General features: G+C 30.9%; 1 protein-coding gene across 1 annotated transcript in view; it reads right to left on the bottom strand.

The window, feature by feature from the left end:
• The window catches only part of LOC111637651 (sn1-specific diacylglycerol lipase alpha-like), a 55552-nt gene extending 31353 nt beyond the window's left edge, over positions 1-24199 (bottom strand). The window contains exons 1-2 of the mRNA XM_023383194.1: positions 24015-24199; positions 23568-23926 (exon numbers count right to left, since the gene is read on the bottom strand). Coding sequence (XP_023238962.1) covers positions 23568-23662 — 95 coding nt within the window. The 5' untranslated portion in view covers positions 23663-23926; positions 24015-24199. The remainder of the gene's footprint in view (positions 1-23567; positions 23927-24014) is intronic.
• Positions 24200-24621: the final 422 nt, after the last annotated feature.

Below are 24621 nucleotides of genomic sequence, written 5' to 3'. Positions count from 1 at the left end.
CAGAAGTGAAGATTTTACTCTACGCGAAACTAGAAATTCACGATTACTCGTCGTTAGAGACTCGTTTCGTCGCAAGTTAATCCTATCAATAATCGTATTTAAGTCATTAAAAATAACTGTCTTGTTAAAAACTGATTTTCGGATAAACCATATAATTGCTTATTTTATAGCAATTATAATATAAATCATACTTAAAATATTTTGGCGTTATTTCTAGTTTCTATTGTAACCGGATTTTCTTTAATATCTTTGATCCATCATATTCTCTTTATTGTGTTTTAGAGAAATCTTTTACACTTTATAATTCAACTGCAGATCGACTGAACACCGACACGGATCAACAATTTGAAGGTTGCATCAACTATAATTAAATTTTTGTATTAAATTCAATAAAGCAATAGTTATTAAATCTATCTACCACTTTATTAATCAATAATATAAAGAAATACAACGACACAAACAAAAACAGTAATACACGGAAACAAACAAACAACACTACAACACTACATAACATGAGATTCCGTTATATGCTGTTATTTAAAAGTTAAAGTTTATTTTGTATGCTATAATTAACACATACACTACATAACCTACACACACACACATAAAAAGAGAGAGAGAACATAGACTATCGAAAATATTTTAGAAATAAATTCGGTGTAATGATTTATTTTTTAAAAAAATCCCAGGTAGAAGTAATCATTTCAACCGAGACAGAAATAAAATTCAAAAAATTTTATACATAAAAAAAAAAACATTCGTTTCAATGTTTTATTAATGGTATTTATAAATCGTTACAAAATGAGGTCAAAGTGTCCATCTTTTTTTTGGTCAAAACAAATGTATAGATAATGTAATTAATGATATTCGATAAAAATGTTTAAAATATAAAAATAACTCATAGCTAATGCTATTAAGTTTCATATAAAATATTCTAATTTCATAAAATAAAAACTGTTTTATGCCTGCAGAAATTAAGGAATAATGGTTAGTTAATGTATGGTATTTACTCACGCCATTCATTTACATAGTTCAACTAACACGTCAGTTTTTAGTAAACATTTACTATAAATAGTATATCAAATGTTGATGTTATCGTCTATGATCTTTCCGAGAAAATAATGCAAAGATAATATTAATTAATTCTTGTATAAACATGAAAAATTAAAAAATATAATTGATTTTTTAATGCAATAATAATCAGTCATATAATCAAAAGTCTCAAATTTATATCAAGATGATCTATTATGAAAATAGGCAATTTAAAACGAAGTCTACCGGTTTCCATTATAAAAGGGTTTATGTATAGAAAGTATATAAAAGAAATATATATGGGTCTATAAAAAGTAAATCAGATATGTTGCCAGTATCCATTAATTTTAATTCATATATTACTTTTTCGGTTGTTGTATAACAGAGTGAAAGTATGGCGATCGGTAAAAAAAATTACTTCCAAAAGTTTTACATTTTTGTACTCAGAGGAGGACCTAGAAACATCGAGAAGTGCAAAAAAAAAAGTTTGGGACTTTTTCTATACGGAGGGGACACGATTTTTTCACCCACTTTAAATCTCAATAACTCCTGTGCCTTTGGTCTAAAATTTCTGACATTTTGCCGGGAGATTTGTGTATTAAGGAGAAACGTTTCTAGAAATTTTCAGGAAAATTGGGCCATTTATTCGGGAGATATGGCCCACCTCTTAAAATTACCCGAACTAATTTGAAGACTGAAAGGTATGATCTACAGTAGAAACTATTAGGGATAAAATAAAATAAAGGATGCCGGGGGTCTAGCAACAATGCTTTTTGTTTATAAAGTATTGCTTCCTATATTAATCGATCCGAATTTTTAAAAATAAAATATTGATAAAATTACGAAACTAATAAATCAATATTAGTTTGTACTATACCTTGTATGATGATAAAAATCCTATATTAACTAACGAAATATAACTTCATATGATGGCAAAATGGCCAAGATGATTAAACTCTAATGGGCGGTCGGAAAACTCTAGTTTTTACGTGGTTAGGCTGTTCCGCCCTTTATCAATCGGCAGCCATATTGTGGGCCTGATAAACCAATGATGAGTATAATTAAAAGTCCCTCTTAACGCTCAAGGACAGAGTCAAAAAATACTTTCATGTTATTTCCTGGAAAACTGAAGCAGATTTTTCGAAAAGAAAAACAAATCTAAGGCTGCATAAATGTTCAATTTAATTAATTTTAAAATTGATAAAGATTTAATGTGGAAAACAATTTTGACGTCAAAATATTTACTTTTCCCAGATTTCTATATTATTAATTTTTATAAATATCCAAAACCGAAATAAAATTTAACATATTTATAATTAGATCCGATGGATTTACGCTATGATTCGCTCGTTGTAAAATGAATTTTTGCTGAACCAGGTTCTTTTTATGTATGTAACACAATATTATGAAGGTCAATTTTAATTAAGTTATTCCTTTTAAAGGGATTGTGTTATTTGAAACTAAACAATTTCGAAGATGTTTGTGTTTCATTTCATTTGAACAAGACATAATTATAATAAATGTTAAATTAAGTTTATTTTGTTTATATATTCCTTATAATGAGTTTACTTAGTAATTAACATCATTCTAATGTAGTTGGGCCACCATAATAATATGTAATGTTTAATTGTTGCGATAAGTAATTGTTTTAAATTTGCTAATAGCTTTTGTATAATGAATCACTCGAAACGTCAAAGAATTTTCCTAATAATTTTTCTTTTCAATAAGGTATGACCTTCATCGCATTTTTTCATTGACACAATTCCTTCGAAAAAAATCATCCCTCAGGTAATTATAGAATCATTAAATTGTCTACAGATCATTTCTTGCAATGCAATCATTCTGCGGAAGAAGAATTAATTTATAACTTATTTATTTATTAATTTTTAATTTTTAAATTTGTTTCGTATGAAGAAAACTTTTATATATAAAATAATGGGATTAAAGCGCTAAACTGTGTTACTTGCTATAATAAATCTTATCAGTAATTGTGTCATACGTTTTAACAACTCAAGGTGTTATAGATTTAAAAATAACTGTTTTATCTTTGTCTACAATCTCTTGAATTGAAATATAAAAGTGATATGTTTACATTATACTTTCATCTAATTTAATATTAATTAATTTTATACCAATAAATTCAAGTAAAAATTCAAATAAAACATATTTTTAACATTAAGTACCAGCTAAATTGTAATGTAGAAAATTGCTTTTTTTTTACATTGCAAAATAATAAAGATAAGAAAATGATTTTAAAAATAGATAAATTAGGAATGAGTTAATGAATAAATCAATCAATTATTGATTTTTAAAGTTTACTTACCAGTTGTTTTTTATTTTATTGTATGGATGACTACTTTCTAGTAAAGGAATAGTGAGCCTGTTATATCATAATAATTGAAAACCTTGGAGAAAGAACGTGTTAACTTATTTTTTTTAAGTTTCTGGGAAAAATCATCCTGAAGTTCCGAGTTTGTACTGTAATTTAGGTCAGATTACAGGTGATTAATGGTATCAGAGGTTGATAGGCCAGTCGATGAAAAGCTATAAGTCTGGAAATTATATCTGCCCTATATTTGTAGAAATTCAAAAAGTTCAATAAAGAAACTGAGCTAACATATTCTTGCATCAAGGTCTTCAATTTTACTAATAAATACTATATAAAGGCGTGTATCCTAAAATTCTGCCCAAATTTCAATACGTTTTCCGGAAATTTCAATAATTGCACGTGAACATAAGACATCGTGTATTCTTTCTAGAACGTTATTGGTTCCATTTATCAAAAAAATTTATGTAAATAACGTCCCATTTCGAAAATGGAAGGATTAGGCCTAAATGAATTCGACTGAAAAAAGTAAATTGGTATATCTATATCTATATCTATATATATAAAAATGGACGTGTGTGTCCCTATATTTCACTTTTCAGCCAAAACTACACATCGCACATGAATGGTGTTTGTATGTGGTAGTAGCCCCAAGTCTCCATTTGTGCACTATAGTGGTTGCTTCTCGATAGCTATAAGGGTGCGGGAGATATGGGCTTGAAAGTGGTTGAAAGTGGAAGATTTTCTATTTCGATTTTAAAAATTTTCGAATTCGAATTTAAATTCGAATTTGTTCGATTATAGAACGATTGTAGACGTTCCAGAAAATTGATCAAATTGAAAATAGTTCGTTTGACTGGACGTAAAAATTCTCTAAAATTAGTCTGGAAACGGGGGACCTAATTCTTGCATTCTGCGAAAACGGGTAAGATTGGCTATAATGTAATTATCTTAATCTTCACTATCGTTACTTTTTGCCCACAAATAAAAACCCAGCGAAGCGGGTCCTTGCAGCTAGTGTTATAATAAAAATCGTGAAAATGGAAATCTTATACAGCTATATATTTTTCTTCAATGGAAGTTCCACGGAATACAGTGTATAGCATCATTTCAAGGGGAATCTGTAGAAAGAACAGGAAATTGTCGAAAGGGGGAGGAAAATGAAAGGAAGGAGCCTTCGGAAAAATTGGACAAACGCTTAGAAAATTGAGAAGGAAGTTAAAAATTTCACATAGATATGTTTGTCGGATTCTGAAGGAACGTCAGGTGACGCTCAAGAAGCGAAAGTCTGCTTCAAAATACACGACGAAGCAACTAGCTATTAAAAAACCAATAAATCTTCATACGGCGTCAAACAATCCTGATATGATTATGTGCGATGAGTCCTTTTTCACTTTAGACCAGGGGTTCTCAACCTGTTTTTACCCATGGACCCCTTTTCCTCTTAATTTTTTTTTGTGGATACCTCATAGATTACACAGGAAAAAAAACCTTATATTTTTTTCGTTACATTGTTTCAAATTGGAAAAATATTTTAATACTGAAGCTCTGAATTTCAGAAAAAGTAACTACTGTATTTATGAACTAGCACTTTTAATACATCTTACCTTGTCAAGATTGAGTTTTGCACAGAACTGAAGGTTAGGGTTAAAATAAACTGATTACCTTTATACTGGAGGGAGGCTATAAAGTTTATAGTCTCCCTCCCTAATCTTCAAGATCTGGAACAAACCGACGCAAAACGTTCAGAAATGTCACTATCAAGTGGCATGACGCTGATGGTATAAGATTTTCCTAACAGATCCCGGTTTTATAATCTCTCTTTGATTTTTGTCGATGAGATATATATGTCGTTTACGTATTCAATATTTTAAATAATTTATATTTTAACCCTTATGCAAGAAATGAGTAATAAATAAATTGACAATATACACGTATATACTGTAGAAATTTAATTTTCAGTAAAACAATTGTTCTGAAGTAGAATTATCCTATAGACCACTAAAATATCACCGTAAACCCCAATCCGGTTTTTTTTTTCTGTGGACCCCCAGTAATGTTACATGGGCCCCAGTTGATAACCCCTGCTTTAGACGGAAGAGAAATAGGACTCGTCGTCCACGTGTGCTATGAATGTACTAGTAACAACCACTATTTCACCAAAGAAGGGCTAAATATGAATCCTGAAGTCAAATTCAAACGATATTCTCAAGTTTTCTCCAAAGCTTCTAGTTTGGCAATCACTCCAAATAGACGTTCACAGGCCTTCATTGCTCCGTCACGTCTCTCCTCCACCAAAGAAGTTTATGGCAACAAATGCATTCAGAAAACACTAGTACTCCTTTTAAAGAACCCTACTCTTGCCAAGAGTGTTTCTTCTGGCTAGACATGGCCTCCGCCCATTATGCTTACGACATAATTACTAAGTTGGACCATTTTGGAATTCGATACACTTCCCGTAAAGCCAGCGTTACAAACGTTCTGCAACTGAAACTGAGAGATTTTGACACTAACTGGAGGAAAAGTTTACAAAAATAATTATGAAGCTGGATCCGCAAAGGAGTTAGAGAACGGATCGAGGCCAAACTTTGCCACTTCAAAGCTGACCACTTCCGGAATTAAGGGAACGAATAAAGATAAAAATTCTAATTGCAACCGATTGTGGTCTTTATAATCTCATCTAAACGTTAAACAGTTGTGCATATGAGATTATTACGTTGTATTATACCCAAAAACCTTATTTTTAAATCAATAATGATAGTGGAACGTTATCCTATTGGAAAAAAGGGCAGTTGCTTTGGGCCTGCACCAACAAGGAGCCGGAATTAATCTTTTATAAGAAAGCATTTTCTGAAAAAATTCTATTCAAAGAATAATGCCTGAAGTCGACATTGTACGTGGGGCCTCCTAATTCAAATTTACCTGGGCCCTATTAAGCTATAACGCACCACTGAATAATGAATTTTAAACAACTTTGAAATATGTGTATATTTTTAGGATATAATCGTATATGATAAAAGAAAATAACGTTTCTTCTAAACTTGTGATACTACAATGATCGTCCTGGTTATATATACTGTATGTATACAATTGTTTACATGTTTCAATAAGTTCATTTAAAACAAAAATATTCTTAAATAAGTTTAAAAATACGGCATTTATAAAATAATAATAGAAGAATATAGGCAAATGAAACAAGAAAATATTATTGTGACATCACTAGGCTGCAATTTTTGATCATATTTTTAATTTATTTAATTTAAAATATATGATCTCTACCTGAAATTAGCAATGTCTTGCCCCTGTACATTACATTTTTTCCTGAAAACAAGTCATGTAGGTCATCTATTGATATATAACTCCGTTCTGGGGAAAATTTTAAATTAAAATCACATGATCGGATGTTCGTGTATAATTAATCGGGGACTCTTTTCCCTAAGCTTTTCATATCTAGTCTCGACTTTTATCTATCTAACACCGTTTTCGAGATTAAAGAAGGACGGACAGACAAACAAACAAGGTAAGGACAGTAAAAATTTGTCTACAATTTATTCAAATTGTAGCCCAACATGCAATTAAATAATATTCCCACGTACAGTACTTTATTGACAAAATATGGATCCATTCTGTGATATCACATCAATTTATCAGATGTTGTTTAACAACGTTTATAATTAAAAAAAAAATTTTAATTTATTTTAAAAGTTTTAAAAACTGTTAAAATTGTTTTTAGAATGTTTATCTTTAATATCTTCAAAAATTTTATAAGTGAATTTTTAATATCAGATTTTAGATATTAGAAACAGTTTTTATCGCTTTTAAAAGATCTTAATAAATAAAACTTTAAAAAGTAAAATTTTTAATAATAATAAATAATTTATATATGTGTAATACTATTATTTAATATTTGAAATAATTTACATAATTCCATTTTAATTCAAAAATTTAACAAATTTTTTTTTATCTTGAATTTATTTATTTTTTTAATAATAATTTCGTATAAGGAGCATCAATAATTGGTAGAAGGAATGAATGGAATGAATATAAACAGACCTTACTCGATTCTGATTAAGTATACAAATATGATGAACCTAATTGCAAATAAATCAATAGAAAAGTAATTATTGTAAATTGAAAATTAAATATTTCAAATGAATATTAAAGCGATTCGTAGGAATTGGAAAACATATTCTGGATAATGTTACTATCCTAAAATGGAGTCATCCACAGAGGAAAGTTTGGAAACATTGTGACAGTCCCATCAATATCTTTTCTATTGATTATATTGATTTTGTGAGCCGTCCAAAGCTTTTCTATCGAGTAAAACTGATAATTTACAATATAATGACGTGAAAAATTTTTAATGAATATTTCTGATTATTTGCTATACTTTATTTAAACTATTTAATTGTTTTAATTAAACAGTTGTTTAACTTATAAAAGTTACATATCGCACTGAATTAATTAAATTTATACGTCAAAATCAATACATTTTATATCTATGGTAATTTAAAAAATATATAAAATTCTACATATTAAATAATTTCAGTTGACAATTTTATTATAAAAGTATTAACGGTATGATTAAGCATTAACTAAAGAAAGAGCACCTTAAAAATTTTCTCAATAATTAAAAAGTCCAAAAATGGATACTTTAATTTCATTAGATTTATATTATAATAATATAATTAATACAATGTAAATAAATGTATATAATGCATATATTTAAACATGGTACATATAGAGGCTTATCATAGTAAAAAATGCTGGTCTTGAGTTCTACCAAGTGGAGATGTAAGCACTTGTTTCTAGATAGAGGAAAGCTGTTCAGAATGAAGGAAACTAGGTAGAAAAATAGGAGAAATGTACTTGAAGATTTGAAAGAATGATCCGTAAGCGTTATACAGTTGTATCATTAGAAGCCTTATAAAAAATATATGATTCGTTTTCATTTCTTTTGGGATCTCCTTCGTATGTACAGTACTTTGTATAAGATACTCAATGCATACGAGCAGTGGTGCGTTATCCTACGGGAAAAAAAGGCAATTTCCTGGGGCCCTAACAATCTTTTATAAGGAAATATTCCCCCCGAACAAAAATGTCTGAAGTCAAGAATGTACTGTACAGTACAATAACAAATTTGACTGGGCCTCATGAAGCTATAACGAGCCATCGCATACCAGAAAATACAGTATTTACCTAACACTAATGTTATTTAGAGCGATATCTTATCACATTCAACAATTTATCTAAATTTAGCCCAATATTATCAGCAAAATATATAACTATATTTATTAATTTCTAGGTTATCCTGATTAATTTTTAAACTATATCTTTGACATATTATTTCTTAATTAATTTCAAATTTCTGAACACAAAAGAAAATATGCCTGAATAATAATAATAAACAGGAAGAGTTTCCTGAGATTTCTGTTTTTGGAATTAACTTGCATTATCATACTTCTACTTCCTATTTATAATTTTTTACATTTATATTTAATATTTAAGTATCACACGAAGGTCAAGGATATGAGTAAACCGTTATANGGTAATGTAAGCACTTGTTTCTAGATAGAGGAAAGCTGTTCAGAATGAAGGAAACTAGGTAGAAAAATAGGAGAAATGTACTTGAAGATTTGAAAGAATGATCCGTAAGCGTTATACAGTTGTATCATTAGAAGCCTTATAAAAAATATATGATTCGTTTTCATTTCTTTTGGGATCTCCTTCGTATGTACAGTACTTTGTATAAGATACTCAATGCATACGAGCAGTGGTGCGTTATCCTACGGGAAAAAAAGGCAATTTCCTGGGGCCCTAACAATCTTTTATAAGGAAATATTCCCCCGAACAAAAATGTCTGAAGTCAAGAATGTACTGTACAGTACAATAACAAATTTGACTGGGCCTCATGAAGCTATAACGAGCCATCGCATACCAGAAAATACAGTATTTACCTAACACTAATGTTATTTAGAGCGATATCTTATCACATTCAACAATTTATCTAAATTTAGCCCAATATTATCAGCAAAATATATAACTATATTTATTAATTTCTAGGTTATCCTGATTAATTTTTAAACTATATCTTTGACATATTATTTCTTAATTAATTTCAAATTTCTGAACACAAAAGAAAATATGCCTGAATAATAATAATAAACAGGAAGAGTTTCCTGAGATTTCTGTTTTTGGAATTAACTTGCATTATCATACTTCTACTTCCTATTTATAATTTTTTACATTTATATTTAATATTTAAGTATCACACGAAGGTCAAGGATATGAGTAAACCGTTATAGTTTCCAAAATAATGGCAATTTATCGTCATTTTTATTATTAAATTTAACAATTCTTTATTTAAATTTATATTTTAACTGTCTGCAAATGTATTACACTTACTTCTTCAGAGATCATCAATTTAATTAAATACTTCGATGAAATTTCATATGTAAGTGGCGCGTTATACTATGGGAAAAAAGGGAAATTGCCTGGGGCCCCTAACAACAGGGTGCCCAAAACAAATCTTTTACAGGAAAGCATTTTTTCCGAAAAGTTCCTCCGAAGAAAAATGCCTGAAGTCAATACTATACGTTGGGCCCTAATTCAAATTAGCCTGGGTCCCGTAAAGCTATAACGCGCCACTCTCCATCCTGAAAATACATTATCAGTGTTTTAAAGTTGACACAATGAATGTCGTGACGTATTCAACAGGTAATATCCTTGGTAAAGTGTTACTTTTTCCTCGCCTAGCTTTTCCAAGATATATTTTTGAGGCATTTAATACTTCCATATTCTAAAACTGAGAATAAATATTCTAAAAATATTTGTATTTCGATAATTTAGACGGATTAAATATATATAATTATGTATAAAAATTGATCAAATTTTCCAAAAAACAATCCAGCAACGAGTTGCTTAACTTTCCCGGCAACGTTTAAAATTTTGATTGCATCATCTGTTACGATATTTTATTTAAAAACTTTATATTTTTAAAACGTCAAAAAGCTTAATTTTGAGAGTAGGACTGAGTTTTATAAAAAAACAAATAAAAAAAAAATTGTAAATGCTAATAACGTGGAAAATCGTCGTTAAGTCCGACCCTACTCGAGATATGACCCTCCTTTATCTCCGCACCCCATCGACCTTTAACCACAAAAATTTGATAGCATCAATCCCTCTAATATACAAATCTTCCTGCAAAATTTCAGAAATTTTCGACAAAAAACACAGCAGTTATTAACCTTCAAAGAGGATGAACAAAATCCTGCCAAACACAGATACACACACACGCTTTCCTTCTGTTACATAGGCCTATAACAGAGTGGGAAAAGTAAAAATTTAAACATGTATTCCAGGATACGTTAAAAATAAAAGAAAATCGACCAAACAAGAGAATAATCATTTTATTCTGAGAAAAATCCCATTAAAGCTGATGCCATTATATACTAAGAGCTTACAACCTTGTTTAGCTGGTAAATACTCGAATATAATGATACTGTGGCAAACAGTGGTTTGCGAATCCGAGTCACGAAACATTAGCGCAAATTTCATATAATTTTCTCACTCGCTACGTTATTAAATCGATGCAATATTGCATAAAAAAAAAAAAGATAAATATCTGGCGACATTTACAGCTGATACCCAACAGTTATCGCGAATGTAACTATGACAATTTAGTAGTAAAACAGAAATTAAATTGTTATTCTATTATTTCTTTCTAAATATTCTCCATTTTTAAAAAAATATTTAAATAGATTTCACGTGTTTACAATTCTAAAGTAGGAAATTTCGAATATAAGGAACAGGTTTTATTAGGGAAAAATTAATTTTGTTATTGTGACGTGTACATTAATTATAACTGTTGCAACATCTTTGATTTCTTTTTTAATTTAATAAGGAAAATTATTTCCAATCTGATTTTTATCTTTTTATTTATATAGAAAATTTATTTATAAATTAAATTTATACGATATCATGATTGATTTACGTTTATGAATTTTATTTCGAATTTGTTCCTTGCTTCCTGAGTTACTCTCACTCTTAAACGTTTAATTTAACGAGCTCCATTTCTAGAACTTTTCACCCATCAGTATGGATTTATGGAAGAATNTGAAATTAGAAAAAAAACTAATGAAAATAATAAAAAATATGCAGTATAAAAACACAAAAATAGGAGTAAATATGATAAAATTTACATACAATATAACATTTTTACTTGTATAATATTTCTGATAAGCCGAAATTAAAATTTTGCTGTATAACAGCAACATAAACAATGATTTTTCTGAATGAATTCGGTTTAATACTAGGTTAGTGTTTCTCAAACATAAATAAGTATAAAGGAAAAGAAAAAAAAAATTGAATTTTAAATTTATTTATATCCCATAAATAACATTAGAGTAATATTTTATGGTGGTTACTATTTTATTTAAATAGTAAAATAGAAAACAAAATTATCTCTAGAGGTAGTGGCGCGTTATAGCATTACTTGGACCAGGCATATTTAAATTAGGGGGCCTCACCTACATTGTTGACTTCGTGCATTATTTTTCCTCGGGGGAATTTTTTTTAAATATTTTCTAATAAAAAATTAGTTTGGAGCCTTCTGTTGGTGGGGGCCCCAGACAATTTCCCTTTTTGCTCATAGAATAACGCATCAATGTCTATTGGAAGAAAAAAAAAGACGTTCCTCCTATAGAATATGTACGTTTTAATCACAAATTTTGTCTTATTTATGTTAATAATTTTAAAAATTCGTAATTTAAATCTATTTTTTAATATAAAATAAGGAGAAAAAGTATTAAATTGTCGACTATTTACTCATAATATCTCTCTTAATTTTAATGTTTTTCTATGTGTAATTAGTCATGATCTTTGTGAATATGTAACAAAAGTGAATTTTAGATTGTATTTATTAATATTTAAAATAGATTCTTAGAATAAATCACTTAAACATATTTACATAAATATTTTAATATATTATTTCTTATTTTTCCTCTAGAATAAAAATATAAAACTAGAATATTTACAGAATTTATGAATCTGGGAAAAGAAGACCCTTAGGGGTTTGCAGATCACAATCCGAAAAAAAAAATTGTAGCTCGAGGATAAAATAAATAATATAAATTATTTTATAGATGAATTAACACGTGTTTCTTCGTGTATTATGCAAAAGATATACCACGTGTTTATAACACGTGGCATATCTTTTGTATGTTTGTCTCTGTTTCTATGTTTCAATTATGTACTAAATAGAAAAAACTTTCATATTTTTTACTCAAATAAATTAAGATTTCGTTTAATAAAATGCGCGTTTTAAAAGATTTTTTAAATGTAGTAAACTATATATTATCATTGTTAGAAAGATGAAAGACGAGACCAGAAGGGCAAGAGGCCCCAATTAATTATATATGAACTTCCGGTATAGACCGGAAGTCACGTGATTTCAATTAAAACATTTCCCATAACGGTGTTACATAGATGAGCGGCATGACTCCATTGTTAACGGGAAAAGTATGATGTGCAGGGGCAAGACAACACTAACTTGAAATCGAGAGCATATATTTTAAATTAAATAAATTAAAAATTATTGCTCATTCCTCTTAAATATATATCTAATTCCAAGATAATTTTATAATATATACAACTCTCCGATTTAATATATTTAATGTATTATTAATAAATTAGAGAATTATTAAAGCATTGCTAAGAATTTGAAAGCTGGAATTTATTTAGATAAAATATTGCCTAATATAAATGTAAAAATAATGACATAAATATTGCCAGCAATTTATATTTTTCGAAATTATAATTTTTTATTATTTTTTTTAAAATTAATAAATATTTGAATAAAATCAGTTTTATCCCCGAAAATCTTTCAGTTTGGGGAATTTTTCATTTTGTCACATGATAGATACGTCTGCACGAAAAACAATTTAAATGTTGAAAACGTCTTCGAGTGAAAAAATCGCTGTTCTATTTCAAAATTTATTTTCCCTTCTTCAACTTTCGACCATATTTTTACATTTATTTTATTTTGTTTGAAGTATTTTTCCCCCATATTTTCGATTTTAAAATATTGTGGTAAATTTCTTTTACTCGGTGGTGCGTTATCCTACGGGAAAAAAGTGCAATTGCCCGGGCCCCCCACCAACAGGGGACCCCAAACCAATCTTTTACAAACTCATTACCGTAGTAAGAATATTGAAATTTAATTTGGCATCATATTGGGGGACCCTGGATTGCCGGTGTATCGCAGAACTTAATCCTCCAGAGGCCGTGTTTAAAAAAAAATTCAACAACGAGTCGCTTAACTTTCCAGGCAACATTTGGTGGCACCATCTGTTATCATATTTAATTGATAACTTTTTGTTTTTAACTATTATAAAATGACAAAAAAGCTTAATTTTGAGGATAGGGATGGGTTTTATAAAAATTTACGTTCGTATAAATGCTAATAACGAGTAAAATCGGCATTAAGTCCGACTCTACTAGAGATATACACGACCCCCATTATCTCCCCACCTCGTCGACCTTTAACCACCAAAATTTAATATCATCAATCCCCCTAATAAACAAACCTCCCTGCAAAATTTTAGAAAATTTCGACAAAAAGCACAGAAGTTATCACATTATTTTCCATCTGTTATATGTAACAGCTGGAAAGTAAAAAATAAAAAAGAAACGAACGAGAATACAGGGAGATTCCCCCAAATTTCTCCAAAGAAATATGTCTGAAGTCAACTGTGCATGGGGCCCCAAATTTAAATTTACCTGGCCCCCATTAAGCCATGACGCGCCATTATTTTATTTGTTAGTTATTGCTTTTAACATTGCATTTATTTATTTTTAAAGGTTTTTTCCCGAAATATCATGATAAATTCATGCAATTAATTGGTTTTCGTGTAAACTAATCGGATAAAATCTCAATAACGATATAAAGAATGCATAACGCAATACTGGCCTGACATTTTTCAATACTTTAAAGCGGATTTAAACACAAAAAATCGAAAAAGTTATGCGCTTTGAGCTCGTTACAAATCAACGCTTTCATTAAAATTTAAAATTTAAATCCGCGTTGCCTGGTAAAGCGGCTTTAAACCAATGACGTTATCCGTTTCATTTGAAACGTGCTATGCCATTGGCTTACTTATGAAGCTGCATTAAAGACATTTTATCGGGTAGAAGCTTGACTCAAGTGAATAAATATTCATAACATTTATTTACTTGAACTATTTTAAATATTTAGAAATTCCAGGAATGAAAAATTCTTGAAGTTTATAAATTACATATTCTGTTCGGAGACTAATAATTGTATTAATGCATATAATTATGCAGCAGTTTAGGCCTAAATAGGAGCCAGTTTTCCATAGTAATTTCCCCCGGGAGGCATTATATAACACGCGTTGCTTTGCCGTATAAAAACGAAACAAACAATTATTAACACATATATATTGTTTTAATATGGTTATATCAAATTGAATTACATTTAATCCATTGTTTTGTTAATTAACTACTCATTAACAAAATATGCCACTTAAGAAAACGAGTGCAGATTCTGCCTCAAGCGGGAAGCGAATCCGAACTCTCCTGTTCATTCGGGTGGCCTTCATTTCTATTTTTTAAAAAATCATTTCTTTTAACTCCGTTCTCGAGATTAAGGAAGGCTTATTGCTGTAAGAAACCATTTGATTAAGATGATTCGTTGTAAATAAGAGATTGATATAATCAAACCACGAAAGGATCGATAATTCTCTATTAACTGTGGCACATTGCTAATTCCCCTAAGAAAATTTTCATAAAATTACGATTCTTTTACGAGAATTCGAACTTTGAAATGACTAAATTCTTAAAAATTTACGTTTTAGTTCAATCATACGAATGAAAAATTGATATAATGGCACCTTTCTTGGATATTTTTGGATTTTTCGATCGCAGTTTCAATCTTCGTGCCTGTTGACCCGATTTTGAGAATGGAAAAGCAAGCATTAAGCGGTCCTTTCCATTTCTCTTAATGTTAGTGTTCGGGGAGAAAAGGATAAGAGAACGTTTTAACCTTTCAATTCCTGAATAATACTTAATAACGAAAAATTTTGAAGAAGAATGATAATTGACCATCAACTCTAAAAATAAATGGCATTCAGTAATGGATTCATTATCATTTCATTTAGCCTACATTATTTAACTCGAAAGAAATTTTCTCTCTATTTCAATAATGCATTCATTTTGTAAGCTTATTACCCAAATTTATAGAAAACCATAAATCAAAATACCTCAAAATAACCTTGTTTTATGATCAATTTTTTAAATTAAAAAAGAAAATCATGCGCTGAATGAACAAGTTTTATATTTTAATACATAATCCTCGTGTAAAGGTTTGAAAATTTTAGGTTAGATGAAGAAGAACAGAGTTTAAGCCTGAATTTTTATGAAAATTCAGGCTAAAGCTTTGTTCTTCTTCATCTTCACCTTACGAAAGTGTGTAATTTGGACGAAGAAGTATTGAAGAAACTTTAATCCAATCATAGATTTAAGACCCATCAGTAGCCGAGTGGATAAAACCACTGTACAAATAAATAGCAGTAGGTCGTGGGTTCGTGCCTGACCAACAGGCTGGCCGCGTGGAGTTTGCCGGCAGTGCCATAACTAGCCATTCCTGTACCCTGTGCAGGAATTTGCATTTAGGCCCCTTAATTAATTAGGTTTGGGAAAGTAATAAAATAAATACATGCATTTTGGGTCCCTCTTTCAAGTGGGCCCTGTGCGGGTGCACCTGTTGCACCTGCCTAGTTACGGCACTGTTTGCCGGGTTTTCTTAATGTATCTAACATCTAAATGGAGGCCAGTTTCCTGTAGAAAGGTCTCTCGGGACGAAAAGGGCAATTGCCTGGGGACCTCAAACCAATCTTTTATAAGCTCATTAATGTACAGTACTAGAATATCGAAATGTAAATCTGGGCCATATTTGGGACCCTAGATTGCTAGTTTGGCTCAAGTGCACGGTGCACTGTTACAGCACAAAAGTCGCGTTAAAAAAAAGGAGGAGGATACCGAGGATTCTCCCCAAAATGCCCGAACGAAAATGTTTGAAGTCAACAGTGGGGCCTTATAATTCATTCTAATTCTAATACATGGGGCTCCTAATTCAAATTTGCCTGAGGCCCTACGAATCTATGCTAACAGAAACAGTAAATTTCAAGTTTTTAAATTCTTTCTATTGTTGCAAAGTATTTAACACAACGACTTTAAAAATTTGAAATTTAAATTGGATTCTGTGGAACAAATTCTCTTTTATGTACCCAAGTTGTTAACTGAAATCCTAGTTATGAGTTTTTATTATATATTTTTTTCTGTTTAACATTGTGGGTAATTTTTTATTGACTACTTTATAGCAAGGTGCGAGTACATCCATAATTTTGCTATCTTAACATAATTTAGGGGGAGAGATAATCTACCAAGACTAATTTAAATGCATTGTCGGAACGTACATAAAAATTTTATTTTGTGTAAAATTACTTGACAGAACTAATTATTATTTTCAAATGCACTGAATTCGTAATTACCGTCGTTTGTATTCCGAAAGAGATGCCTCACACCCTGTAATAAAACTGATTCAAAGGTGTTTTTTTTTTTGCAGTAAAACTAGATAAACTGATGAATTATTCTATACAGCATTAACACAGATTTAAGATAAAAGCAATAAATTACATTTATCAGAGTGTTTGAGTCGTTAATTCTTTGTAATTTATTAATTTACTTTCTTATACTTTAAAAAATTAGCTTATAAAACTGTTTTAATTATTAAAATTGAATAAATAAACCGATTTTAATACAAGTTATAACAAAATCTATTAGACAGAGGGGGGCAAAGGGAGCCCCCCCCCAGTAAGTATTAGTCTCCTCTAGTGTTTTTTGCGTTTATTTTCTATACATTAATATATTAAAGTAAAGTAAATTAAGCTGTAGGACCCCAATATGCCTTTTCTCTCATATCCTCTGTGAGGCACTGATATTAGTTAATGTAAATAAAACTATACTTGATAGAACATTTAAAAACCTTTAATTTTTGTCCATAAAAAGTATAAAATCTATTCTTTTTTAAATTAAAAATACGAACGAATTATTCCATTTTCTGTTTATGAGAAAATTGTTGCTAATTTCCATTTTGAAAGTTGTTAAAGCTCCAAAATGGCTTCTTGTATAACAAATGAATGTGTTTTATAATGAGGTACTTTTGAGAAATTCATAAAATATTTTATAGTTTTTAATTTTGATAAAGAAAATAATCATTCTTTCAGAAAAATAGAGCAAGTTTTTTCTTTTTTATGAAGTTTACCAAGTTATATATATATATCAGAACATTTGGTGCAACGAAATCTAAGATACAATTGCTCTGCTTGAGTGCCCTTCGTGTAATTTTATTGCCTATATTTCTCTTTCTGCCATTAAACAAGTCTGCCATCTTGCTTACTTGACCAGCTAGTGACGAGAAAATTGGTGTTAGTTACTGGTTTATTTATTTGTATACACTTGGGCGATCTGCAGAGCCTGGAGGACTTTCCATAGAAAACTGGCCCCTATTTATAAGTTACAAACGTGAAGAAAACCGGAAAACTCCATGTGGCCAGCCTGTTGTAGAAGCTCGAACCTACGACCAATTACCAGTGTTCAGTGGTTATCCAATGAAATTGGTCGTGGGTTCGCTCCTCAGACCATTAGTTTCTGGCTATTATAACAGAGAAAATTTTGAAGTGAATGTGTTTATTCCGATATTAAAACACGTAAAATCTGATAGAAAACTTAAGAGAATATGAAGCAATCACTCCATCCGACGAGAATAAAAATAATTAGAAATGTCTACAACAGTTGTAAAATTTGAAGTGCATTTTTATGAACTTATTTATTTACAAACGAATAAATAAAACTGCTATTTTCGTATGGAAAGTAAACACAAAAATCGATATTTTTATGCGTATTTAAATTCGGTGCCAATTACTAGACAGGTGCAACCAGTGCACAGGACGAGGGGGCCTCGAAATGGGGTATTAAAAAATGATCGGAATTATATTTTAATTTTACCGCCTTGGGGCCAATCCCGTAAGGATTTTGTTAAATATAAAAACCATTGGTGGTGGGTTCATATCTCGCCAACGTGAAGTTTTCCGGCCTTTTTTTCACACCTAAATGGGGGATAGCTTACCACGTGTCTTGTTATTTCACATTAGAATTCAAATACACTAGAATACAATACGAAACTATTTTAGTACAGGATTTTCCTTGATATTTGAACTTAAAGAATAAACTGAAAATTTAGGGCCGTCCTTTAATTAAGTGTACAGTTTAAGGGGGTCGCGAAAAGTACATTGTTGTACACAATGGTGAGGAAAGAGGTGGAAGCATTGTCTAGTTTTTTAGTGGCATTAATGGCATACAAATGTGTTCTTGTAAGCGTAGTCACGTGAATAAACTATGAATTAAGAAATATTTGCAGGACTTTTTAAAGTCATTTCTTTAATTCCGGGGTCCATGAACTATTGTACACGTAGTTAAAGGGGGTATGCCAAAAGTACACATGTACACAACAGGAAGGGAGGAGAAGTCTAAAGTGGCTCAAACTGTATACGTAATTGATGGCTCCTCCATAAAACTCGACAATTCCATCCATTCGCGAGATAAATTTTCGTAGACAGGTTAAAAATTAGAAAAAATAAATGCAAATGTATCTCCCATTTTATTTTTCCAACAGATTTTATTTTCATTTTCCGAACCAACCAATCATATCACTAAAATCTTACACATTTTATCCTGAAGACGTGATAAAGAAACCACCAAAACTTCCGAAATTATGCGCATAAATCCAACATCATCTTTTACAGAGGAAGAGATAAGAAGTAAATGCTCATTACATTTGAAATCATATTTATAATATGATTTATATATGAATGATTTATTTTCATTACACAAGTCTTATAATATAATCGCCAAGAAAATGCAATTTTCTGGAGTATATTAGGACATGAATGTGTTTTTTAATTCTCTATAAGGAACTTCCCTTCTCAACCAGAATACATGATAACACTTTCTCTTAAAATACTAACTGTACTCTTAGCTTTTAGTAGGGAAAAACAAGAGAAAAATGCAAATAACTTCAGCATGTAGTGGAATAAATTACACATTTTGAATTGTAATTTTTTTTTTTTTGGTAAATTTCAAAGCAAGAAATTAGCCTCAAGAAGAATGGAAACTACATACAAAGCAAGCTTTATTATTCTCATAAACCATCAACTCTCGATTTAAAATGTAAATTACGACGACTTAAAGAATTATGTGGCCATTTTACAACATAAACTTTATAGGAAATTAGTTAATTCAATGGATTAAGAATGTTATAAATTAAAATTTTACGTTGGAAGTTTGATTTTATCATGGTTTAGATCTTGATTGTCTCCCTTCCGCATCTCTTAACGTTCTAACATTGAATTAAAGTTGGTTTCTAAACTGACAAAACTATCCGTTTAGAATCGTATTTAATATTAGGAGTCAGTTTTGATAAGTAAAATTTTGTAAATAAGAAAAAAAATGGGAATTTTCTCTACTTGAATTTCAGATCGGTTGGTAACATTATCTTCCATGTCCAACACGAAACTAAAGTAGTGCATATCTAGTCGATCGTTTTATCGATAGAATATTTGAATAAATCTTTATGAAAATACATTATCTACTTCTTATTTCTCCTGAAATTTCTCCCCATATCCTAAATTTCCCGTTCTACGCGCCATTTTCCCTCCACTCCTCAGATTCTTTTTTATCCATTCCTTCGATAATCAATTCAATGAATCATCGAAAAGCTTTGATTAGTTTATGATTTAACTGGCGAATCTCGATCTGTCCACAGTATGTAGACTTATCTCAATATAGCCTACAGATAAAAGAGAGATTGGTAAACCTCAGTGAAGGATCCCCCCACCGCTCCTAGTTTTACATCTATACAAATTCACTATGCTTATCGATCCCAATGAAAAATATGCGAATTAACTCGTCTCTAGAAGTTAAGAGAGTGAAGCTACAGCATTTCGATTAAACAGAAAATATCTGAGCAACCGCCATAATGTAGAAGTGTGTAGCGAAGAGGATAATGTAAACACTACTTTTTTTAAAATTTTAATTAAATGTTCTATTTTGGTGGAATAATATAAACACTCGGATCGTATTAAATCTTTTGCAATTATAAAAGATTGGGAAGTAGCGCAGTTTCGCGGATTATAAACCTTATGCTGAATAACATTCTGGACCCTGTCCAAGTCAGGTGATGAGATTTAAAAAACTTCACGCTCCCTCCTCCCAGTAGTTAAAGACATGAGGCGAATGATAAACATTATAATTTACCAAAAATATCCTCCCTAATGCTGACTAATCTCAATTAATCCCTCGATTTTTGCACGTTATTGCATTTAAGAATTATCTCCAAGACGTTTATCATTATTATCATAAGCTAATCTTAGTTAAGCAATTAAGTATAATTAAGATAATGTTTAGTTATGTCACGTGTAAGAGGTGAAAGATGATAACTTAGTGAGATATTTTCTTTCTTTTTTTAATAGAAGATGAGAGCGATGGATAAACAAAATGATGCTGTCGTTGGCTTGCAGATTTTACAATAAAGTTGAGGTAAAACGATAAGGATACGCAAGAAAATTAAGTTAGATTATAGTGATTGATAAGGTAAGCAAGGCGGATAAGTTTGACAAATTTGAAAATAAGCCAATTCTTATAATACTTAAATTCCCAAACCATTAAAAATTCAAGTGTATTTCTTCATCCCGGATGATTTTATTTAATAATTGCGAATATTTCTAAGGTAGGAGACGATGGAGTAAGTGTTCTAGTTAAGCTGATTAAGTAGAGAATAATTCTACAGCTTGCGGTTAGACGAGATGCGGCTCTTAACAGAATTATGTTGTTACTTCCTCGCCATTGTATAGCCTGGAGAAGAATGGGAATAAGTACTTAAATTTAAGAATGTAACGTTTCCAAGCGGAAACGACGAATGGCAGTCATTTACGAATGCAAAACTCACTCGAAAATTGCATTTTCTATTGAAAAAAAGCGAATAGAATAAGCGAATATGACTTTAACTTCACTCTAAACTTAAAATTTATCTCAGAAATGACATAATTTTTAGGTGCAAACTGGTAATCGCCACTTAAATATCTTATTTGCGACAATTGTCATTGTGCCGTTTGTATACGGAAGCATATGATATGGACATTTGACCTTTCGGTATAATCAATTCTTCTCAGTAAAGGGACAGCGACGGGAGACACACACACACTACACAAATGCGGGCCTTTTGTATGAAACAGAAACAACGTTACGCAATCGTAACGTGAGGCTTAAAAAGTAACATTAAGTAACGACGATCAATCAAGTAACGAGTCAAGCATATCTTGGATACGAGAAGATAATGTACACTCGTTCAAAGGTCAAAGGTCTCCTTAAAAAAAATAAATAAATAAAAGTAATTTTTAAGCAGATTTAGTGGAATCGTGGCCAAATTTTCCCTTCGTATTTTAGTGATTTATTAAAGCAAATTGTTGCTGAACACGAATCGTGTTTATGTTTTCCAGCCCGATCGATTCATTTCCGCATTAAAGTATAAGCGTTGCAGTTCTGTGCTTGACCTATTTTCCGTCGGGTAAACAATAGAGAAATCAGGTGTAAGTCTTTGATAAGTGAGAAAATTCTACTCGTCATGCATTGCTTAGCAATGTGATGTACGCAAATATGGTCGTTGATACGCAACATCCACTCAATTTTCTCGTATAAATAATTAGGCACGCGTGAAGTACAACATCTGTTCTTTTTCAGAGCCATACCGTTGGCTCTAATTACATAACTTCTCTCTTTAATGTCACGAATTAAGATTAAGCTGCCAGCAAAATTACAAGCTCATAAAATAATTTACTAACTTTTTTTTTTTTATTTAGCTTCTAGCCTATTAGACAAAAATGTTTACCTTTAACCTTTAAAAATTCGCTCGTTAATTACTCCATATTTTAGCTGACTCCGTGTTGAAAAATTGAATTTTGGAAATTCCCAAAAAGTAAATTTTCAAAATAAAATAGAAAAATAATCAGTTAATATTAAGCGAAAGGTGTGGAAGAGAAAAAAAACTGCTGTAAACGCCCTACTTTACACCAAAAAGGTAAATTGTTGACGAAAACTGTATGAGAATTCTAAGCATAAACCAATGACAGATGTTCCGACGCCCGTTCTTTTCCGTTTCTTCATCTTTAATGTAGCACAAAACACATTAAAGTGTTATTTTTTCCATTTTAGAAACGTGAAAAACAATGTTTGGTGTTATTTTCCTTTTTTTAAAAAAATTAATTGTGGGTATTGGATGCGGCCCAGCTGCACGTTCTTTTGGTAGTAGTTCAAAAATGGTAGCAGCACGAAAGGTGTTAAGAATTAGGAAATTCTATTTTTTTTTTTTTTCGTGCCAAAACACACGCCATTATATCTTTACACGTCTGTATTATAATATTACACGTTATTTTTACGTTAGCAAACCCGTATTCCACGTTTTTTAAATGCATTTTTTCGAATGAAGTGCAGACTTCTCCGTTGCAGACAAAGTAATTAATTAATGGCTAAAGTGTGACCGGAAGACGGACGAAATTTATTTATATAAATTGCCATATTAATCGAATTGTTAGAAAATAAAGAAAAAAAACCGTGCTCCTGTCTCGTTAACACGAAAAATGCTAATAAGCTCTAATGGCGGCTTATTAGCAGTATCAGTCAGACGGGCGAAGTGCGACACTTTAGACTATATCGAAAATTTAACAGTTAACTATCACATCACGTGATACGCGTCTCCCCCCACAGCCGCTTTCTCTCTCAGCACTAACTACTTGGCTCGTGTGCAGACACGAAACAAAATGTCAGAATAGTGCTTTTTTTAGTGCTTTTCCAAGCATACGGATTGACATTGATTGGCGACTTATTAGCAATATCGAGAAACAGTGTGGGAAAGTTGGCTATAGCCGTTATGTAATAAGCGCAGCATCCACATCACACCGACCTTACCTAAACAGTAAGAAAGCCGACCTCGAGGGGAGAGAAATTAAACAAGATCCGAGGCGTTTAAATCGGAGGAAAAAATAAAAATAATATAATATAATAACGGTTAGTTACTCACCATCCTGTGTGCAACAGAAGAAGAATGATACCTGGTACTACGAAATCGTCAGAGCCTACCGACCACCTTCTTTTGAACACTACTATTCCTGGCATGTTGACTCAGTTTCTAATAATTAAAACTATCGAAGGAAGTCATGACGGAGTTTCCTGACCTAGCCATGCTCTGCGTCATCTAGCATGGCGCTAGAATCGCTCCTTCTTCACTGTAGGCGGGTTGAATATCGATCGTCTACTTTCTACTCTCGTGATTTTCTGCGTTCAGTCGCGTTTCGACCTTCACATCGCCATCGACTCTAACCTACACGTCGCGTGAAATGCACGAGCGGGCCTCTCAAATCTCGGTTACGCTTCTTTATCCTATAAGAAAATTAAACTCGTGTTGTTACGGTTTCCCTCCATAACACGTTTATGTGTTTACCTTTCACGTGTGCAGTTGTGGTCTTACTTTTTTTTTTGTCTGTGCGGCTGGACTTTTGCCATGATCTTCACCATTTTGTAGCGGATATCGTTTATCACTAGTGACGCTCTCCTATGTCATACATTAAAGTCACTATCGAAAACTGTTGGATCGATAATCCGCTCGACAATTCGTTACGCGACTACAATTTTGGAAAAACCCCCTTCGGGTCGAATCTCAATTAAAAGTCATTATCAACCCCGCTCCTTATCGATCGTTATCAACGTGATGATAATGAAAAAAAAATAGTAATAATAAAGAGAAAAATTCGGGTGGTCCATTCAATTTTCAAAAACTATAATGAACGTGATTTAAATCCTTATTAAATATTTATGATTATTTTTAAATTATTAATGTGGATCGGCTGGTTTTCGTCGTGGATTGGGGCGGTGTGTTTTATCGATCTCAATCCTAAATCCATAAATTATAATTTTATATATATATTTTTTTAAAAAAGGTGATTAAATAAATTATCGAAATTTAATAGACATCTTACATAAATTACTACACGTCGGGGAGAAAATAAATTATGTTTGTGATCTATATTTAAATTAAACCTATTTGTTTGGCTTCCAAGCTTAAGAGAATCTGTCTG

Source organism: Centruroides sculpturatus, unplaced genomic scaffold (genome assembly GCF_000671375.1).
Source record: "Centruroides sculpturatus isolate CEXI.00-Female unplaced genomic scaffold, Cexi_2.0 scaffold1027, whole genome shotgun sequence".
NCBI lineage: Eukaryota > Metazoa > Arthropoda > Arachnida > Scorpiones > Buthidae > Centruroides > Centruroides sculpturatus.
Note: the sequence above shows the minus strand (reverse complement) of the source record. Positions and strands in the feature narration are given on the sequence as shown.